The following is a 17694-nucleotide window of genomic DNA, read 5'->3' on the forward strand; positions in this document are numbered from 1 at the left end:
ATTGGTCGAGCAGACGTCAGAATTATCTGATTGGCTGGCTATTCTTGAACCGCGCACCACGTGGTCAACGGGTGCCCCTGGTGTTGATGTTTTGTCGGGATTCGTAAGGCATGTAAACTATAATAGTTTTTTGTTTTATTGTTTTTTTAATCAACAGAAGTCAACCAGAGAGCAGCTTTCAATACAACTAACTAAAAGGAGACATGCATGCAAATGATTTATTTATTTATTTTACACAATTATTTTTTACAATCGAGTTAACGTACCATGCTTTGGACGTAAACACTGGTCAACAGTGAAGAAAACATAACTAAACCATTTGCATTTAAATACGTCCATACAACAATCTGCTGGTTAAGAAGTTGCATGGCTGACATCTAGTGGCCATTTGGCAGCATAAACCTTTAAAGTCAAATCTAATTAAAAATTTCTATTTGAAGTGTACAAATGAGCAAAAAGGAGACAATTTTCTTTTTTAATCCTCGCCACTTGCTGCAGGTCACCCCATTAAAATGGGCCTGCTCCAAGTGCAATGACATATTTGGCATCATGGGGCTGAGGCTTGTGCAGATCGGCAATAACCTGTGAGTTGGGCGTGCCGCTCACTGGCTTGCCGAAAAAACTCCTTCCTGTGGGAAGAGGAGTCAAAGCGGAAAAACTTGACTTTGACGTCCCCTTTGGAATTCTGCTTCTCACGAAGGTTTGGGTTATTCTTCTGCACTCCAAACTGAGGAATTTTGAAGCGCACCACCTTCCTATATGAAATAGGCCTCCTGGCGATGGTAGACTTTAGACAAGGGAGTAAAATTTTGGGGTGAAATCGTACACGTGTTGTTCCTGCTGCTTTTAAAAGGAGACTTATTATGTACCCCCCAACACAAAATTTAGAAAAGTTCCCCAAAAGTAAAATCAGTGCGTGATGGCTTACTTTCTGTGACTCGCCCATCAAGGATTCACCTGCAGCATGGATGACTGAAAGGATAGAAAATCACTCAAAATGACCAAATTATTGAGAGAATTTATTACTGTTGTAAATACCATCACTTACCCGAATGAGTTTGAGATTTCTCTCCAGTCGCTTGCTTGTCACTGCAGAAATAAGATCATGTTTGAAAAGTGCAGCTTAGTAAAGTATCGCTTGGGTTTTTTGCGTCGAACAACACGAGCCCCACCGCGGTAGTGACACCAATGATGGTGCGCCGCGCACGAGGGATATACCTCACCTTGGTTGGCCGTTTGAGTTGACTAAAATAGAGGTGGTGTCTGAAAAGGGAAAAATGGCATGGAATAACAAACGGAAATATAAAATCCCGCCAATAGGCAAATATTTGTCGACTATATTGAGATTTCAATCAAATTTTCCACACGGATGTGTATGTAAACATAAGAAGACGCTCAAGAGAGTTTAAATGGTTTGGAAATGGTTTCGTGGGGGTGTACTCACTGTAGTTGTACTCGCTTAAGCCTCGGTGGAGGTCTCCCACGACCACGCTTTACTCACCAAGGATGGTGGAGACGTTGGGAAGTTGGTGCCTTTGGATGCTTTTAGCGTGGCTGCTGCCCACCAAGGTGGAGTTCTTCACCAGGAGCTGTCGGGGATCCACTGCCGCGGCGGAGGTATCTTCGGCAGAGAAATCAAACGTACCAGCTGCAGACAAGTGGAGAGATTCAATTAACGAAAAAAATGTTTCATTTGTCACTAAGCAGACTTTGGACTTACGATAACTGTCACATCTGAAGATCTCAGGGGAAGGAACACTGCTGGAGGTTGAGGAGTCCCAGATGTCATCGTGGTCTGAGGAGTCCCAGATGTCATCGTGGTCTGAGGAGTCCCAGATGTCATCGTGGTCTGAGGAGTCCCTTAAATTCTCAACTGGTGTCGCAGTCAGCTCTGTTCGAAGTGTGCAAGGACTCGCCTGACACTCAGGTTGACCCAAAGTGACATGGCCGACCCTCTCAGCCGCTGCCGCTGATGTTATTCTGGGCCAGATACTGTTGATGGCGCTTGGCTGAACCTGGGATTTGCATCGCAAAGGTCCACTGCTGGTCTGCAAGGATAAAAAGACATCATTGCAGACTCTCACCAAGACAGGAAACCCACCCAATACATGCATTTGTAATCAAATAAGCGGTCCTGAGGGACTCGAATGTAAGACTAAGGTAATGTAATCAGATTACTCACCCGCAAGTGGCCACTTCGTGCTAAGGTGTCGTCTTCGGGCTCGTGTTCTGGAATTGCTTTGTAATTTTTAAATGACAGACGTCCCCTAGCTTCGAGTAAATGACATGTATTTTCGAGTGATATTTCGTAGTGTGATTCTCGATAGGTCTTTTCTTACCGTGTCGCCGTGTCAGAGGCAACTTCATAGGCGTGTCTGTTTGACGGCGGGGCCTCGTTTTCGGCATTTTCTCAAGTAAATAATGAGCTGAGACGTTGAATTAAACGGTCATGCGGGCACTACTGTCAAGCCAGCCACCACTCTAAAAGATGAAATCAAGCCAGTTGCCACTAATGTCCTTTATATCAGCCATTGCGGTAATAGGTCGCTGATGAGCGGCGAAAGCCCCTTCAGAATAAAAGCAAACTATTACGATGATCTGGACGTCAATGCTTCATGTTATGAATAAATTCAATAAGACCTCTGTTATAACGCAGCTAGTCCACTTCTGAGATCATCTAGAATGGTTCATTTGAATCTTGAGATACATTGAAAAATACTAGAGTACTTGAAATATGGATACATGTCTGCGAGTATCATTTATTTTTATTTTTTATTCAAACTAATCCAATGGAAATTGCAACACCAGTTCAGTCGTGAATGACACTAGACGACTCGATTCACAAAGGCCGGAGGTTGACTTTCGTCCCGCCCACGTATCGGCCCTCGTGCGTGTCATGAATTTACTCGTGTAATGGGCAAACGACAAAAATTGCCTCAGAACGCGTCAAAAGCGCCACTACAAACGGTTTGTGTATGAAGAGACGTGAGACAACAGTGTGCGTTCAAGCGTATCTGTATTTCCTTATTCGGACATCACGTAACCCACGCCTGTCATGACTCGGAGTGGTTGGAAATTGAAGAAAGAAAGAAAAAAAGACACGTATAATAAACATGAACCTATCGGACCATGTTTCGGGTGCTTTAATACTGATTGCGTCACTCTACTTTAAATGGCCTTTGTCGAATAGCTCTTATTTTGGAAACCAATTACCGGAAGTTAGTTTGTAACGCTAAACGGATTGAGCTGGTTTGACATACAACGTGTCAATTACAAATACTGTTATTATAAAATAACTCATTTAGTGATTATTCTTAAATTATTTTATAACATTTGTTTTGTATGACCACATCCTTTAAAGTATTTCTTTTTAACAATAATAGTAATGCTAATTGAAGGCTTTACTTTTTAACCGCATTATCTTTATATCTACTATACAATTAATCATATACTTATTTATTTAAATATTGTTTTAATCGTCACTAATCAATAATAATCTTATATTTTAAATTGGATTTTATTTTCTTAACTCCCCTGGGCATAATTATGAAAAAGTAAATGCTTTGATGTTGACCTAAATGAAGTCTTCTGAGTCTTTCCAAATGTCACTGAGAGAAAAAACGTTGTTAAAACGGAAAATAAAAAGTAAAACATGTGTCCAAAGTCTCACACAATAGTTTAGAATAACTCAGGAGTGTTTTTAATTAAAATTGCTAGAATTTCAAATGGTATTATTTAAGGTTTTACTTCATAATTTGAAATTACATTCAATCACGAGAAACCAAGCAAAAGAAAGTGGTTTAAAATCATTCCAGAATGTTTTTATTTTATGAACCTGGTCCCACCTCCAGCCCCCAGTCTTTGTCGTCATTATTATAATTATTAGTACAAGGATATGTTGCTGATTCGACTGCAGAAAATAAAGAAAAATAAATACGTACAATTTGTCCCACTACACACACGCAATTAAAGAATAAAAAGTCATAAAAATCCCATTCAAGTCAATAAATAAGCTTACAACTATAGCGTAGCTGTCCTCACGTATGTACAGAAGTCATTCATTTGAACACTTTGGAACAAGAATCAATCTTGAAAAGCGTCTACATTACTCGTGTGTGATTTAAAAAAAAAAAAGCTGCTGTTAATTCAAATTGAATGGTCGCTCTGTATTTTCATTGCAGGGCAATCGCATGCACTGCCCTACCAAGTCCTGCAATTGCTCCCCATGTCGTTTGTTTTGTGTATAAAAAAAAAAAAAATACAGGAAAGAAAAGAGTAGTGGGTGTGCGCCTCAAAATGGCCACCATTACTGGTAAGGCAGGAGTTTGCGTGAACTGACACAAAAAAAAAGTCCATCTTGGATGTTGAAATAAAACTACTGCACGTTGACGTCGATCAGGATGAATGACGGGTGAATTTTCTTTTTTTTTTTATCTGCTGCTTGTTCCCGAGTGCGCATTGTGGTTGTTGTTTTGGAGGTCTGCCCTCACATGGAGATGGTGCTGTAGAGCTGCTCGATCTTCTCTTTGAAGAACTCCCGCAGCTCGGGCCGCTTGGCCTTTAGCGTGGGCGTCAGCAGGCCGTTCTGGATGGAGAACATTTCGCTGTGGATGTAGATGTTCTTCACCTGGTTCAAGAGATTAGAAGAAGAGGATTTAAGGAAGGTGTAAAACACACGTTGACGCCACTCGCGCTCTGCTTTTACATGCTATGAACTCAGTCAGAGATGAACTGTTAAAAAAATACATTTAAGGTTTGACATTCATGAAAATATGCACAGTAGGTTCATCCAAAAAAAATCTATAAATATAAAAAAAACAAAAAACTTCTTCACCTGCTCAAATGAATGCAGAGAGCTGGCCTTGCCCAGACGCACCAGATCCTCAAGGATGGCCTTCTTAAGTTCCTATCAACACAGGCATTAGAATTCTTGAGGTCGATCAAAAGTGCTACCGTAACATTTGTCTGCAACGGCGCCACCTACTGTGTTTTTACACAAGTCCTTGTAGGTGCCGAAGATGCCTTTCTTCTTGGCCCATGTGGGCATGACTTCCGGGTCGGGCACGATAATCCCCACCAGGCAGGACTGCACACAATCACCATAAATGTCAAAAAGAAGTGTGTGTGTGTGTGTGTGCGTGTGTGGTCAACTGACCTGCAGGCTATCTCCGTGCACGTAAAGTTGGGCCACGGGCTCGCTCCGGATGTAGATGTTCTCGATCTTCTCGGGCGAGATGTACTCGCCCTGCGCCAGCTTGAAGATGTGCTTCTTCCTGTCCACGATCTTCAGCGTCCCGTTCTGCAAGACGGACAAACGGAATCAGCTGGGCTAGCAAATCATCGCGACAGTTTTATTGCACCAGACGTACGGGCAGCCATTTGCCGATGTCGCCGGTGTGGAGCCAGCCGTCCGGATCCAGCGTCTCTGCGGTCCTCTCGGGGTCTTTGAGGTAGCCCTTAAACACGTTTGGTCCCTTCACGCAAACCTGATCGATGACCATTGGGAAAATGAAAATTATTTTTGGATGTTCAGCAACCAAATAAGGTTCAGGTTCATCAAATATGGAAATGATCTACAATTGGATGAAAACGGATTTTAGATTGGTCTAGGACTCAAACTTGTCTTGGATATAATTTCATGTAAAATAGATTTATGTCAAAGTCAAAATAATGTTTCCAATTTTACCAAAGCGTATTTAAGGACATCTCATCTTTAAAATTTTTTCTTCAATGTTTACATAAACATATTTCAGAAAAGCTTTATCAAAGACTTCGATTTTTGTGACAAAGCCTCCAATTCATTTTCAATGCTTACACTCACCTCGCCTTCTCCTTTGGCGGCAAAGTAGTTCTTCTCAGGAACATCCACCAGTTTGATGAGATTGCACGGCAGCGGGGCGCCGACGTGACCTAAACACCATGACCAAAAATGTTATGAAAAAAAAAATTACGTTCTGCTTTAGTCATACAACATTTGACTAGGATATCCACTCTGCAACTGCTAAAGTAATACCAGTACTGTCCAGCAGGGGGTAATGTTGGGCTACATTTTGCAACCAAGCTCAGTAGCATTTCGGTGAAATGAGTTCAATTACAGTTAGTGTTACTGAAGGTTGCGTGGGAGAATGCATGCGGGTAAACTCACGTGCTATTTCATCACTAGGATCCATATGATGAAAATAATTTCGCAATGATTCGTTATTATTTTTACCTTTTTTAGAATAAATGCCTACGCTAATAAGTATACTATTTTGTAATAAATAGATTTAATGACTTATTTGAATGAAAATAATGATAATTATTTTTAGTTACTCATAATTGAATAAACGATCATAGTCAAATACATTTTAAATACTTGTTGATGGTAAATTTAAAAGTGAGGATTTTCCTCTTTGTTTAATTGTATTATTTACAATAACTAAAGTAACCAATTATTTAATCAGAAAATGAAAATAAAGAAAAATACAAAAATAAATACATTGTAGATAGCGACCAAGCCTGACAGGGAATAGCTAAAAGCTACGAATAATTGATGCTTCCTTATAAATATAATGGGGGAAAAAATCTATTTGAAAAAAAAACCCCTAAAAAAACAAAAATAAGCACAGACCAGGTAAAAAAATAAAATAAAATAAATAAATGTGAATAAGCGCAAACAAGCGAATAAACACGGAATAAGTCAGCCATTAATACATGTTCATTAATCAATTTTAGGTGAATAAAATAGCTCAATGAATGCAACAAATATTATTGCACTACATGCAAATGTCCAAATTGTGTTTCTTGTCTCATCACAGCTTTTCACATTTTTGCACAAAAGCCACATTTTAATCCTTTTGTCCAAAAATGATTGGCAGAAAGGTGAAAAGATTTGAAATTTGAAAAATTGCTTGTGTCAACACTTGACATGTTGACTCTGTAATGCGGCCAAACCGCTTTTGTCTTCTTTGGCTTTGTTTACGAGTGACCTCATTCCAGCGCTTGTTTATTACTTTCCCAATGTCGTCACCGCCAACTCGACTAATTTATCAAACCTCTAAGACCTTGGATAAGGATTGTTTCATAAGCAACGAGCACTCACCTGGCGTCCAGTCGCCGGGCGTGGTGAAGGTGCAGCCGGCCGTGCACTCTGTCTGCCCGTAGGCCTCGTACACCTGCAGGGAGACGCAGTTGTTAGTCTTGTAGCATATCTGCTGAACTTCTTTTTACACTTGTATCACGGAAACTATGCTATAATATGACCCTTGAACAATTTATAACTAGATGGGGGGGGGTCAGGGACAGAAGGCCGAAACTCTATCGGAAGCACTGACCTACATATACAACCGATATGAACAACCTAAAAGTCAAGTTGTTGGGAAATGCCAAATAAAATAAAATAAAATAAAGCATCTCTGGTGATGTATTTTATTAATTTTGAAAAACATTTTTGCCACATTATTTAATCAATATTCAATATGTGCGGCATACCAGAAACTGCTAGTGAATGTGTGTGTGTGTGTGTGTATACAACCTGGCATCCTAAAGCTGCTCTGAGGAACCCCAACACAGTGGGTGATGTGGGAGCTGCCCCTGTTATGATCATCCTCAGTCTCCCACCCAGACTGGCCTGCAACACACACATAAAAACACAGTACACACACACACGCACGCACACACACGCACAAATACAAAACAATCAAGTTTGACATCTGGTATCTTTATCTCTACTTTTCTTATCTTTGTGCTTGCTGACGCTTTCAGAGATGAAAGGAATTTTGAAGCCTTTTGTTCTTTAATTCTGTGATTTATTTTATTTTTTATGACTATTTTATTAAGTGTTACCTGAATCTTACTGAAGAATATTTTGTCCCAGACGCTGTCGCTGCGAATGATGCCGCTGCTGACCTCAGCGCCTTTTCTTTTCGCCGCAAAGTTGAGAAGCCAGCGCTTCAACGGGCTGTTGGCCTGGCTGAAGATCTGCAGACCACAATAAAAATGTCCCACATTCAAGTGTTTTTGTTTTTTTTTTCACCTAGTCGAACAGCGTGGATTTCTCGAACGCACCTTGTCGTACATGCGGTTGAGCAGGCGGGGCACCACGGGGAAAATGGTGGGTCGCAGGGCCTTCATGTCATCAGGCAGTAAGCGGATGTCACCCTGGTAGAAGCCGATGCGCCCACCGTGGCAGTAGACCACCGACTGGGAAACAAAAACCCAGCGGTTAGTGTGGTGAGCTTGTGAACGTAGCACTTTTTCAGTAGCGTTCTCACAATATGACAAAAAAAAAAAAGCATGCAATGGGACACTTTATTATTTGATTCCCCGCTGAAGTGTGCTCCCCTAACCAAGACATTAAACCCGCATTTTTATGGTTGTTCATTAAAACACTTCAAAAAACACAATAGAGTTTTTAAGTGTGGATAATATTGCTGGAAATTCTATATGTATGTACAAACACAAAAATTAAGTTTTTGTAAGGTCAGAATGACATTTCTGTTCCTTAGGCCTGAGCCAGACGTGTACAAACAAGCATGTGCCCATATATGGACTTCCATCAACCAATTGTTGCCGGGCAGAAGTGCAGTAGGCGGGCGGTGGAGGATAACCGGGCACAAAAACAGAACCACTTCCTGATTGTGTGAGGTCGTCTGAGGACATGACCGAAGCGCCACCCTCTTGCATTGAGACAAGTGTTTGTGCGTGCATGTGAGTGCGTGTGCACGTGTGTGTGAGTGTGAGTGTGTGAGTACGTGTTTTAGTAGGTAAACCGCATATAGGAACACTGCCTACCTCGATGAGCCTCTCAAACATGTGAGCAAGCGGCAGGAAAGAAATTAGGCAATCATCCTGGTTGGGAAAAATGACTTTCTAAAAAGAAGAAGAAGGAAAAACATTCATGAGAAAATTTGAATGAGTGAAAAAAGGGCTGTTGACTTGTTGGCTCACATCAGTCACTTTGAGGAAGCCCGAAAAATCGGCCACCACGTTCCCGTGGGTGAGCATCACCCCCTTCGGGTTTCCTGAGCGGGACAGACAAGAGTGCAAAGTCAAAAAAGGGACGGCCAGTTTATTAGGTACACCCGCAAGCTGGTGACAGCACCAGTATGGGAACTGCATCAATTGCAACTTCATACACGTGTTCTGCAAATTAAAAAAATAAATAAATAAAACTGCATAAATGCAGGTTAAAGACTTGCATGCCCATTTCACATTTTTTTTTATTGTTGTTTCTTATTTCTTATAAGATGGTTTGTGGATGCGTTGCAGTGTTTGTGCATCACCTGTGGTTCCGCTGGTGAAGCACACGATAGAAAGGTCCTGTGGCGAGGGCGGCTTTGTGGGCAAAAACAGTGACATCATCATTTCATATTCATGATTTAATCACCATCAAACTGATTTATAAAAACAATGCAACAAAATGTTCTACAAAGCGAACGGATGGGCAAATAAGTCAAAAATGAAATAAGACAAAATACTATGAGCATATTCTTCTCAAATGTGGATTCATTTGAGAAAAAGTAAAAAAAAAAAATGATAAATTTGGTCAATGTAAGTCAAAATTGCTCTGTGAAAATTCTAAAAATAAAACGACTAATTAAAAAAAAAAATGAATAAAAATGTAATAAAATCTTTCTTGTTCCGCACAAAATAAAAACACATTTCAGGTCAAATAAGAAGAAAATAATAAAAATAAATTCAAAAAACTGCTGTCACATCTCCAGCTGTTGTGAAATGCGCTGTCTAAAACAAGTTGGGTTGTATTGCTCTTGCATTGTAACTCATTCGCTTGTGAGATGAAATGCACCCAGTCATATATTCCTACTTACAAAAGGTTTTTCATGGTGATCTCTGCCCAGTGCCTGAGGGACAGACAAGCAAAAAGTATTTATTTGAAACCTCTCTCCATGTTAATCATTTCACGCAAACCCACACACACACACACCTAAGAAGCGACAAACCAGTTTGTTGTTTTAACAAAGCTGATTATGCAATAGAGTGGCACAACAAAAATGCTATTATGAAGTAGATGTTTTTTGTCACGCAATTACATTCTATCGCCGACAAACGCGCAACCTGCGTGTCGAATGGACTTCCATCAAATGTGTTGTCCTGACGACAACAAACTTTGACAAACGCTAAAGTTGCTTATTCCTGAGCTTGTACTGAAATGATCGGACATCCCAACTCCAACCACAATTGGGTGTGAGAAGTGCTAACGTTGCGAAGCATGGCATCCGTGCGCTACCTCCACTTCCTGCATGGCCTGCACGTGCACGTCGCAGCCGCGTCCACGCTCCACCAGGGCGTCGTCCAGGGCGTCCATAAGAATGATGCGACGCAGGGCCGGCGTCTCCGCGCGCTCCACGTTAGCTAGCAGCACTTGCGCCTTGTCCACCTTGTCACAGATAACCGTGGAGATGTCGGCTGCGAGGGCACAAATCGCACACTCACATATTACCCCGATGTGAAATTATATTTTCAATAAGTGGACAAATGATAACAGTACACACAATTTTTTCGCAATTCATTGCGAAACTGTCCAAAATCTCACTATGAAAAATAAGTTTGCAACCAAACCATATCAAGTTATCAAGCTGTGCTTCCCATAATTGTAATTATTTTGTCAATAAGTTATAACGTGTACATTTGTTCCTACCGGTGTTGATGATGAAGCGAATGGCGTCGGGACCCAGCGTGTCGTAGAGGGGCACCACCACCATAGAGTACGTGTAGCAAGCCAGCTCCGAGATGATCCACTGCAATAAAAATCATTAAAAAAAGTTACACGTCTGAATACTTTTTTGTTATGAGAAATGCAAACATGCCAAAGGGAGTAGCTTATTTAAAAATAAATCACAACAGAGACAGGTTTACATTAGCTTACTTGACTGAAGTGTTAGCTAAGTTAACATTTTTTTTTTCTTATAATGATTCTAATCTCTCAAGGGAAATGAAGCTAACGTGTTTGTTTGTGATTGTGATTGCTAACGTTAGCTTAGTGTGTTAGTCACTGAGCATATTTAAGTTGAATAGAGAATAAAATTGCTAAGTGTTCCATTTGTTAGCATTAGCATTAGCTAACTTTGTCCCCACTTGACTGATAACAATCAAGCTCGACAAATGTTCACATGCTTGTATGTTTACATGAGCGGACGAGTCAAACGTCAGTGATGACAAGTTTGACAATTACAACTTTACGACAACATATGAGCTCATTCAAATGGAACGATCCAGATCGCAGTAATTTGACGAATGATAACATTGCTGTTCTCAGTTTTTGGAAGCGTTTCTGTTTGTTGATTTTGGCATAAATGCTATCATTGCTAAGTGTTTGGTTAGTTGACATCAACTTACTTAAAAATTAACTTTACTGGTAGCCATAAGTTTAACAAAATGCTAAAATTGCTTTGAAATGTTATTTATATTCACATTATTCATTATACACGCTACGGTGGCAATAAAGCTATTATGTTCTGTTGATAAAAGGCAATGTTTATAATTTTATGGATGAGTGTGAAGGGGAGGCTAACCTCGGGCCGGTTCTGAGCAAAGACCCCAATGAACTGCTCCGGACTGGCCTTGCAGCCCTGATGTAGCAGACCCGATCCCAGATGCTCGGCCCGGGATGTGACCTGTGGGACCACAGCAACACGATGACAAGACTCTTTTATTATCGCACTATAAACCCACTCTCATTTAAAATTAAATGTTTTTTTATTTTCTCCGATGAGGTGAGGTGACCAAAACACTCCATCCATCTGCTCCTAGTCCGGCCCCTCTGTCAAACTTTAGAACCCATCGTGGCCCGCCAATCGAACAGTTTGCCCACCCCTGCCTGAGTATTTTCCCTTCAAAGCCAAAATGATGAATTTCCATCTCACCTCTTTGTAGGACATCCATTTGTAAGGCTGGTTGGGGAGTCGCGAGCCGAGGCAAGGCCCGTCACCTGCGAGGAAAGACAGCCGTCACCATGGCAGCCAAATATTGTGTCCATGTGCGGGATCGGTCGCTTCGATAGACCAATCTTCAGCTACCTGATATATGGAGGCCTCGCTGGAAAACCTCGTACATTGTCCTAGCATCGTCGTGGTAATGAGTCAGCAGCTTGGAACCGTCACCCATCATGGACCTGCGACCCCCATCTTCACGCTTTGTTAAGACACACCAAAGACGGCTTGTGTGAAGGCACGAGAAACACTTTTTGGGCTTCAAAAATGATTTGAAAGTCCAATTGAAGATCCTGTTGACAACTACCCAGATCTGCAATTATTTTTTTCAATGTTGCCATATAATGACCAAAAGTGATTTTTCTTTGTGGAAATGTCGGAAATCTTGCGCTAAAAAAAAATCAGTTTTCAACAAACCACATCGACTTATGTCATTTTAAAGGGCAACTATTTTGTCAATGTGTCCTCATATGACCACAACACGACCAAAATAATGAATTTTATTCAAACTCTTGCACTGTGCTGACCAGATGTGTATTATTTTCATCTTAAGTCTTACCGGCACCTCCTCAGACTGGTGCAGGAGGCTGCATGGCGGCTTGATGGGGCGAGGCCTGGTGGCCAGCCAATAGGCCAGCACGGCGGCGAGGGCGCCGATGCCCACCAGAGTGGAGGTGGGCAGCGAGCTGAAGAAGTGGCCCAGCTCGCCCAGGTCTGGCACCCTCAGGCCGCTCAGCATCTCCTTGGCCTGCATCTTCTCCATCAGCGTCGAACTCAGCTCTGTGGGACGACAGGTAACTCCTCAATGCCACTGCGCAGCACCGTGTTGCGTTCACTGTCAACCGAGGCGGCGGGAAATGACCATGTGTTGCCTTCAGTGTCTGATAAAACACAAGCCATGTTTTGCGTTCACCATCTTGGAAAATGTTAAACAAACCGCGTTACGGTCAAAGTCCAACCAAGTGTTCAAATTAGTGTTGTGTTCAAGTGTCAAAGGAGCAAGCATTATGTTGCGTTCAAGATCCAATCCAAGGTTATGTTCACTGTCGTTTTGGCAACATCGTGTGATGTCCAATGTCTAACAAATTGGCATTGCGTGACGCTGTTGTCCTTTGTTTGCATTCAGGGTATAGTTGTTCGCATTGTGTTGCATTCACTGTCCAAGAAAGCAGTATGGTGTCGCATTCAAGTCTAATAAAGAAACATTGTGATGCATTCAGTGTCTGCGGCAACGACAAACTCTGACTGGATTAATCAGCATTGGCGAACAGGGACAGACAAAGGGTAGAAAGCTGGCCGCCAAATCTAAATATAGACGCGCTTGGTAATGTACTGGTATGACTGCATGCGCGCACACACACACACACACACACACACCCACACGCACACGCACGCACACAACAATAAACTCCATTCATTGTGATCTCTCACTTGGTGTGTTTTAAGGCAACAATAATGAAATTGTCCCATGAAGGTGAAACCGCTGACGAAGCAAAACAAGTCAACGTTTTATTACAGGCCAACTGACAAAGAAGGCTCAGTACAGCGGACATTAAAAAAAAAAATGCAGTATGTTGATAATGTACTGCAACCTTGGCAGCAGATTTATCAAAAACAAAATGCTACTTTTCATGTACTAGCAGAGCAACATTGTTTTCACTTCAGAGTCAAATTAATGAACACTGTGTTGCTTTACTTTATTGTCTGAAGCAGCAGCACTGTGGTGCGTTCACTGTCGACTGGGAAGCATCTTGTTGTGTTCAGGGTCTAAAACATAGTAATGTGTTGCATTCAGTGCTGATCGTGAAGGATTGTGTTGCGTTCGTGTCTAGTGTTCAGACATTGCGTTGCGTTCAAGGCCTATAAGGCGCCATCGTGTTGCATTCAGGGTCTGTCAAAGGAGCACATTGCTCACTATTTGGCGTTTTTTCAGCTGTAGTGCGTGTCTGATATCAAACTAATTGTCCTGTGGTAACTTCACGGGCACCCTGCAGGGACACGCAGAGGTTGTGGAGTTCTGGAACATGGCCCGCCAAGAAGTTTGTTGCTACAGCTGGCGCTATTTCAACAACACAACTTTGGCGACCTCTTGGAAATATTTTAAATAGTTCCTAATTAAGAGTTGAATGTACATTTTTGGGCAGCCTTGTGTTGCGTTCACGGACTACTTAGTCGCAAACAAATTGTTCTTTATAGACTTAATGAGAGTTAAAATGAATGTTCATGTTTGGACTTCCTATTGGGCTCTTGGTCAAGGTCCCGGAAGCACCGCGGGCCCAGGTCCTGAAAGGTCCGCCCCCATCAGGCCATCTACAGGCTGTTGCGAGCGATTAGCATCCAGCTTGAGGATGTCAAAGTCCATTAGAGCTGAGACGGATGGACGCTTCTAACCTAGTTTTCTCTCTCTCTCTCATTCTTTCTTCGGTCACTCTTTAGCTCATTTCATCGCCACTTGACAGCGTTGAGAACAGATGTCAGGCTTTAAAAACCACAGTGTGACAACATCAATAGCGGACGAGTCATTTCCTCTTCCCTCCACGTGCACGTCATTCAGAGGTCACGTCCTTCTAGAGGCTGCAGTGGTGTGTACGCGTAGTCAATGCAGCAAAGCTCCTCCTCTTAAAGGAACACTAACATTTTGGTTCAATAAAGAAAATATTGGATGTAAAAAATAAATAACTAAAATCTTAATCCCACGATAATCCTAGACTTTTTTTTCAGTTAAAAACATCTCAATATTTAGTATATTGGTCCTTTTTTTCCCATTTCCGTTTCCAAAAAATTTTACACTTAAAAACAACAAAATTGTGTGAGAAGTACATTAGATTTTTTTAAGAGAAAAATGTCATGACTCTAAAAAAGTCAACAATGCATTCTAACGCTCCGCTGCAGGAAGTCAAAACACACTTCATGCAGGCCATCGCACTGATTAGCGTCTCATGGCTAACGGTGGGATTAGCCACGGCGCGTGCGAGATGTCACACCACCACGTTTGGCCCAACCCCCTTTCTGCATCCTCACCCACACACACACAAAAACGCACACACACGCACAAAAATAATCAGGTGCATGGTGGCCTTGAGGAATTTCAGTAAAATATGTACATTTTCCCGAACGGCCTGTGCATTTCTGCACCAGCCCTAGCGATCACCACATCTCCCTCCGTGACGGCCGCACGCGAATAATTGTGTTTAAAGTTGAGATGAGTTAAAATCTCAAGGAACTCTACCAGTAAACACATCATTTATCAATTTATAATCTTCCTTCTTTAAAGCAACAACAAAACTAACATATACAAAAGCACAAATGCAAATGCCCTGCTGACAACCCTTCCATGAGGCGTTTAGGGCCTGCGTGTAAATTACTCAATCACTTTCAAAGTCATGAAATGGAACTCGAGTTGGCTTCAGGACAGCGGTCACTACAGACAAAAAAAAAAAAAAGACAACAACTGACATCGAGTGTGAAAACTAATTTCTCCGACTAGCTCAAATCCACCCCAGAGGAACAAGCCTGATTCAGCATTTACCCGGCAGCCATTACGTTCCGCTCCACCACGAGGTGATGAATGCTGAGGAAGCACTTAAGAGCAGTGGCACGAACAAAAAGCTGCGAGACGACGTTTCAAGTCTTTTTTATGAGAAGAAGATGAAAAAGCCGTCAAAGTAGAATTTTTGTATGCGTATGTGTGTGTAAAGGAAGCAGCTTTATAATGACAGGGACATTTATGCTAATTTCTGTTAGCCTGTTTATGGTATAAATGAATATTAGCAAGTAAAAAGGTTTGCAATTGCCTATTGGTGGCACAAGATGGCGGCAAAGTACTTTTGGGTCGACTAAATAAGGATACGGCCTGACGAAATGAAGCTCTTCCTTTATTAGCATAGCGAGTGGAAGCTAGCGGACTTTTGTAAAGCGTAATTGTATGGTGTGGTGAGTGAGTGAGAAAAGTCGCTCAGGAATATTTTAAAAGTGTTTTAAAATGAAATGCTTTCAAAAAGTGAGACGCTTTTTGTGTCCGTTTTTAACGTCTTAAAGGAGCAGGACATCTTTAATTAAAATTTAAAGAAAAGGTGTACAGTTACACGCATTGTGCTAAGATAAGTTACATGAATTTTTAATCGCGCAGCAGCGGCAGCCAGGTGATGGGATGGGAAACGGTGACAGGTGTCAGGTCATTTTATGCATGGTTGTAGTTGGGCTTTTTTAGAGCTAAAGGTGCATTTTTACAAAAAAATAAATACAAAATCTTTACAATGACATGCCTACTTTTTAATTGGCTTTTGTCATTTTTATTAGGTACACCCGCAACATAAATCGTAAAAAAATAAAACAAAAAAGTATTACTTTCCACCCAATATCTGATTACATACATATCTTTTATGTATTTTAATGTTTTTTAATGACCTTTTTAGTAGTTTTCAAATTAATTAAGAATGAGAATAGAACAACAACAATAATTTTAAAACGTCCAAAATGTGTTGACAATATGTAAATTGGCAGAGCATTTTTTGGGGGACTGCATTTAAATTCATATTTATTCGCACCAATTATAAAATGATGAGTCAAATCTTTAATAAATCATGCAATGTCTAAAAATAAAATACAAATAAACACACAAGTGGCAAATACATTAACATAGAACAAAGCTTTCACATCACTGTGTCTTATACTTTAAGTAAGGGGTCCAAACGTCCCACGAGCTGCGAGGGTCCCTAATAAAGTCTCACTCTCTATCTTCCCCACCCCATCCCTTTTTTTCCAGCACCACCTCTCGCGTGGACAGCTCCCGCTCTGTCGTCCAATCAGCTTGGAGCTCGACGTCATAACCTATCCCCCCACCCCCTCGCCTTTCTCCTCCCCCCCTCCTCCATCACTGTGAGGCATGGCGGAGGACATTCAAACGAGCCGAATAACCTCGATCGTGCACTTTTAACACACGCGCACGAAGCATCCATCCATCCATTTCTAGAGTACAAATAAGCATGACTGGCCTTTGATGACGTGGGCATCCAATGCCACTAGCATTTTGGCTAGCTTAGCATCTCACCATAAATCCGTCCTATATATCTCATGACCATATTAGTTCAAGATAAATGAACAATCTACGAATTAAATGTCCCCAAAAAGGCAATGAATGACGCACCGGGTCGGCCTTGTGCGTCAACCTGCGCCCCCTCCACTTAAAAAAAACGCATGAAGGTGAACGAGGTGGGAGGACAAATTGTGATAATTAAGCAAAATGATGATGATTGGATTTACCCAAAAGGATCCACAGCGAGCCTGACACCAGCACGAAGGCGAGCATGTCTGTCTCATGTGGACGCGGGGGGGTCCCGGGTGCGGCGGCCGTGGACTGGACTGGATGCTTGCTTGCTGCAAAGAGGCACCGGCAATCTGGAGATTAGGGAGGGTGGGGGGGGGGAGGCGTGCTTGGTGGCGGTGGAGTCAAGACAGTGCAATGCAGCTCATCTCCTTGACGTCAAACACATCATGAGTAGAAGAGACATTTTAAAAGTTGCGAACAATAAGCATCATTTGGTTTTGGAAGCGTTTATTTGGAAGGAGTAAAAAGGTGTATGGAGGGGAAAGCATGCGGGGGGTTGTGCGTCACTCATATGGGGCAACGTTGCGTCACGGTCAGTAAGCCACGCCCACTGAACTGAAGTAACCCCCTCCAGGTGGACTGATGTATGGATGGAGACAGAAAGTCGGAGGGTATGGAGGACTGAAAGTGCCAAAATTAAATAAATACACCATGAAA

The 17694-nt window shown here is 41.8% G+C and overlaps 2 protein-coding genes across 2 annotated transcripts; both read right to left on the reverse strand.

Moving 5' to 3' along the window:
- Window positions 1–294: 294 nt before the first annotated feature.
- On the reverse strand, window positions 295–2508 carry LOC148320531 (uncharacterized). Its single transcript, XM_088280266.1, has 8 exons — window positions 2340–2508; window positions 2183–2271; window positions 1721–2048; window positions 1502–1648; window positions 1224–1263; window positions 1049–1089; window positions 929–972; window positions 295–787 (listed from the first exon to the last, which is right to left on the reverse strand). Exons 1-8 carry the CDS (start codon window positions 2404–2406, stop codon window positions 548–550), a joined length of 996 nt encoding a protein of 331 aa, XP_088136392.1. The 5' UTR covers window positions 2407–2508; the 3' UTR covers window positions 295–547.
- Window positions 2509–3799: 1291 nt separating this feature from the next.
- On the reverse strand, window positions 3800–17306 carry acsl6 (acyl-CoA synthetase long chain family member 6). The gene is made up of 21 exons (XM_088279264.1): window positions 17193–17306; window positions 12490–12710; window positions 12018–12132; window positions 11865–11929; window positions 11514–11615; window positions 10640–10739; window positions 10229–10407; window positions 9810–9842; window positions 9264–9315; window positions 8929–9002; window positions 8773–8850; window positions 8047–8181; window positions 7825–7959; window positions 7514–7609; window positions 7082–7154; window positions 5822–5910; window positions 5370–5486; window positions 5156–5299; window positions 4985–5086; window positions 4835–4906; window positions 3800–4627 (listed from the first exon to the last, which is right to left on the reverse strand). The coding sequence occupies exons 1-21, from the start codon at window positions 17236–17238 to the stop codon at window positions 4487–4489; spliced, it is 2169 nt and encodes a 722-aa protein (XP_088135390.1). The 5' UTR covers window positions 17239–17306; the 3' UTR covers window positions 3800–4486.
- Between the last annotated feature and the right edge of the window lie 388 nt (window positions 17307–17694).

The sequence above is a fragment of the Idiotropiscis lumnitzeri genome, chromosome 17 (assembly GCF_059441095.1).
Source record: "Idiotropiscis lumnitzeri isolate Australia: NSW breed Sydney's pygmy pipehorse chromosome 17, RoL_Ilum_1.0, whole genome shotgun sequence".
Lineage (NCBI taxonomy): Eukaryota > Metazoa > Chordata > Actinopteri > Syngnathiformes > Syngnathidae > Idiotropiscis > Idiotropiscis lumnitzeri.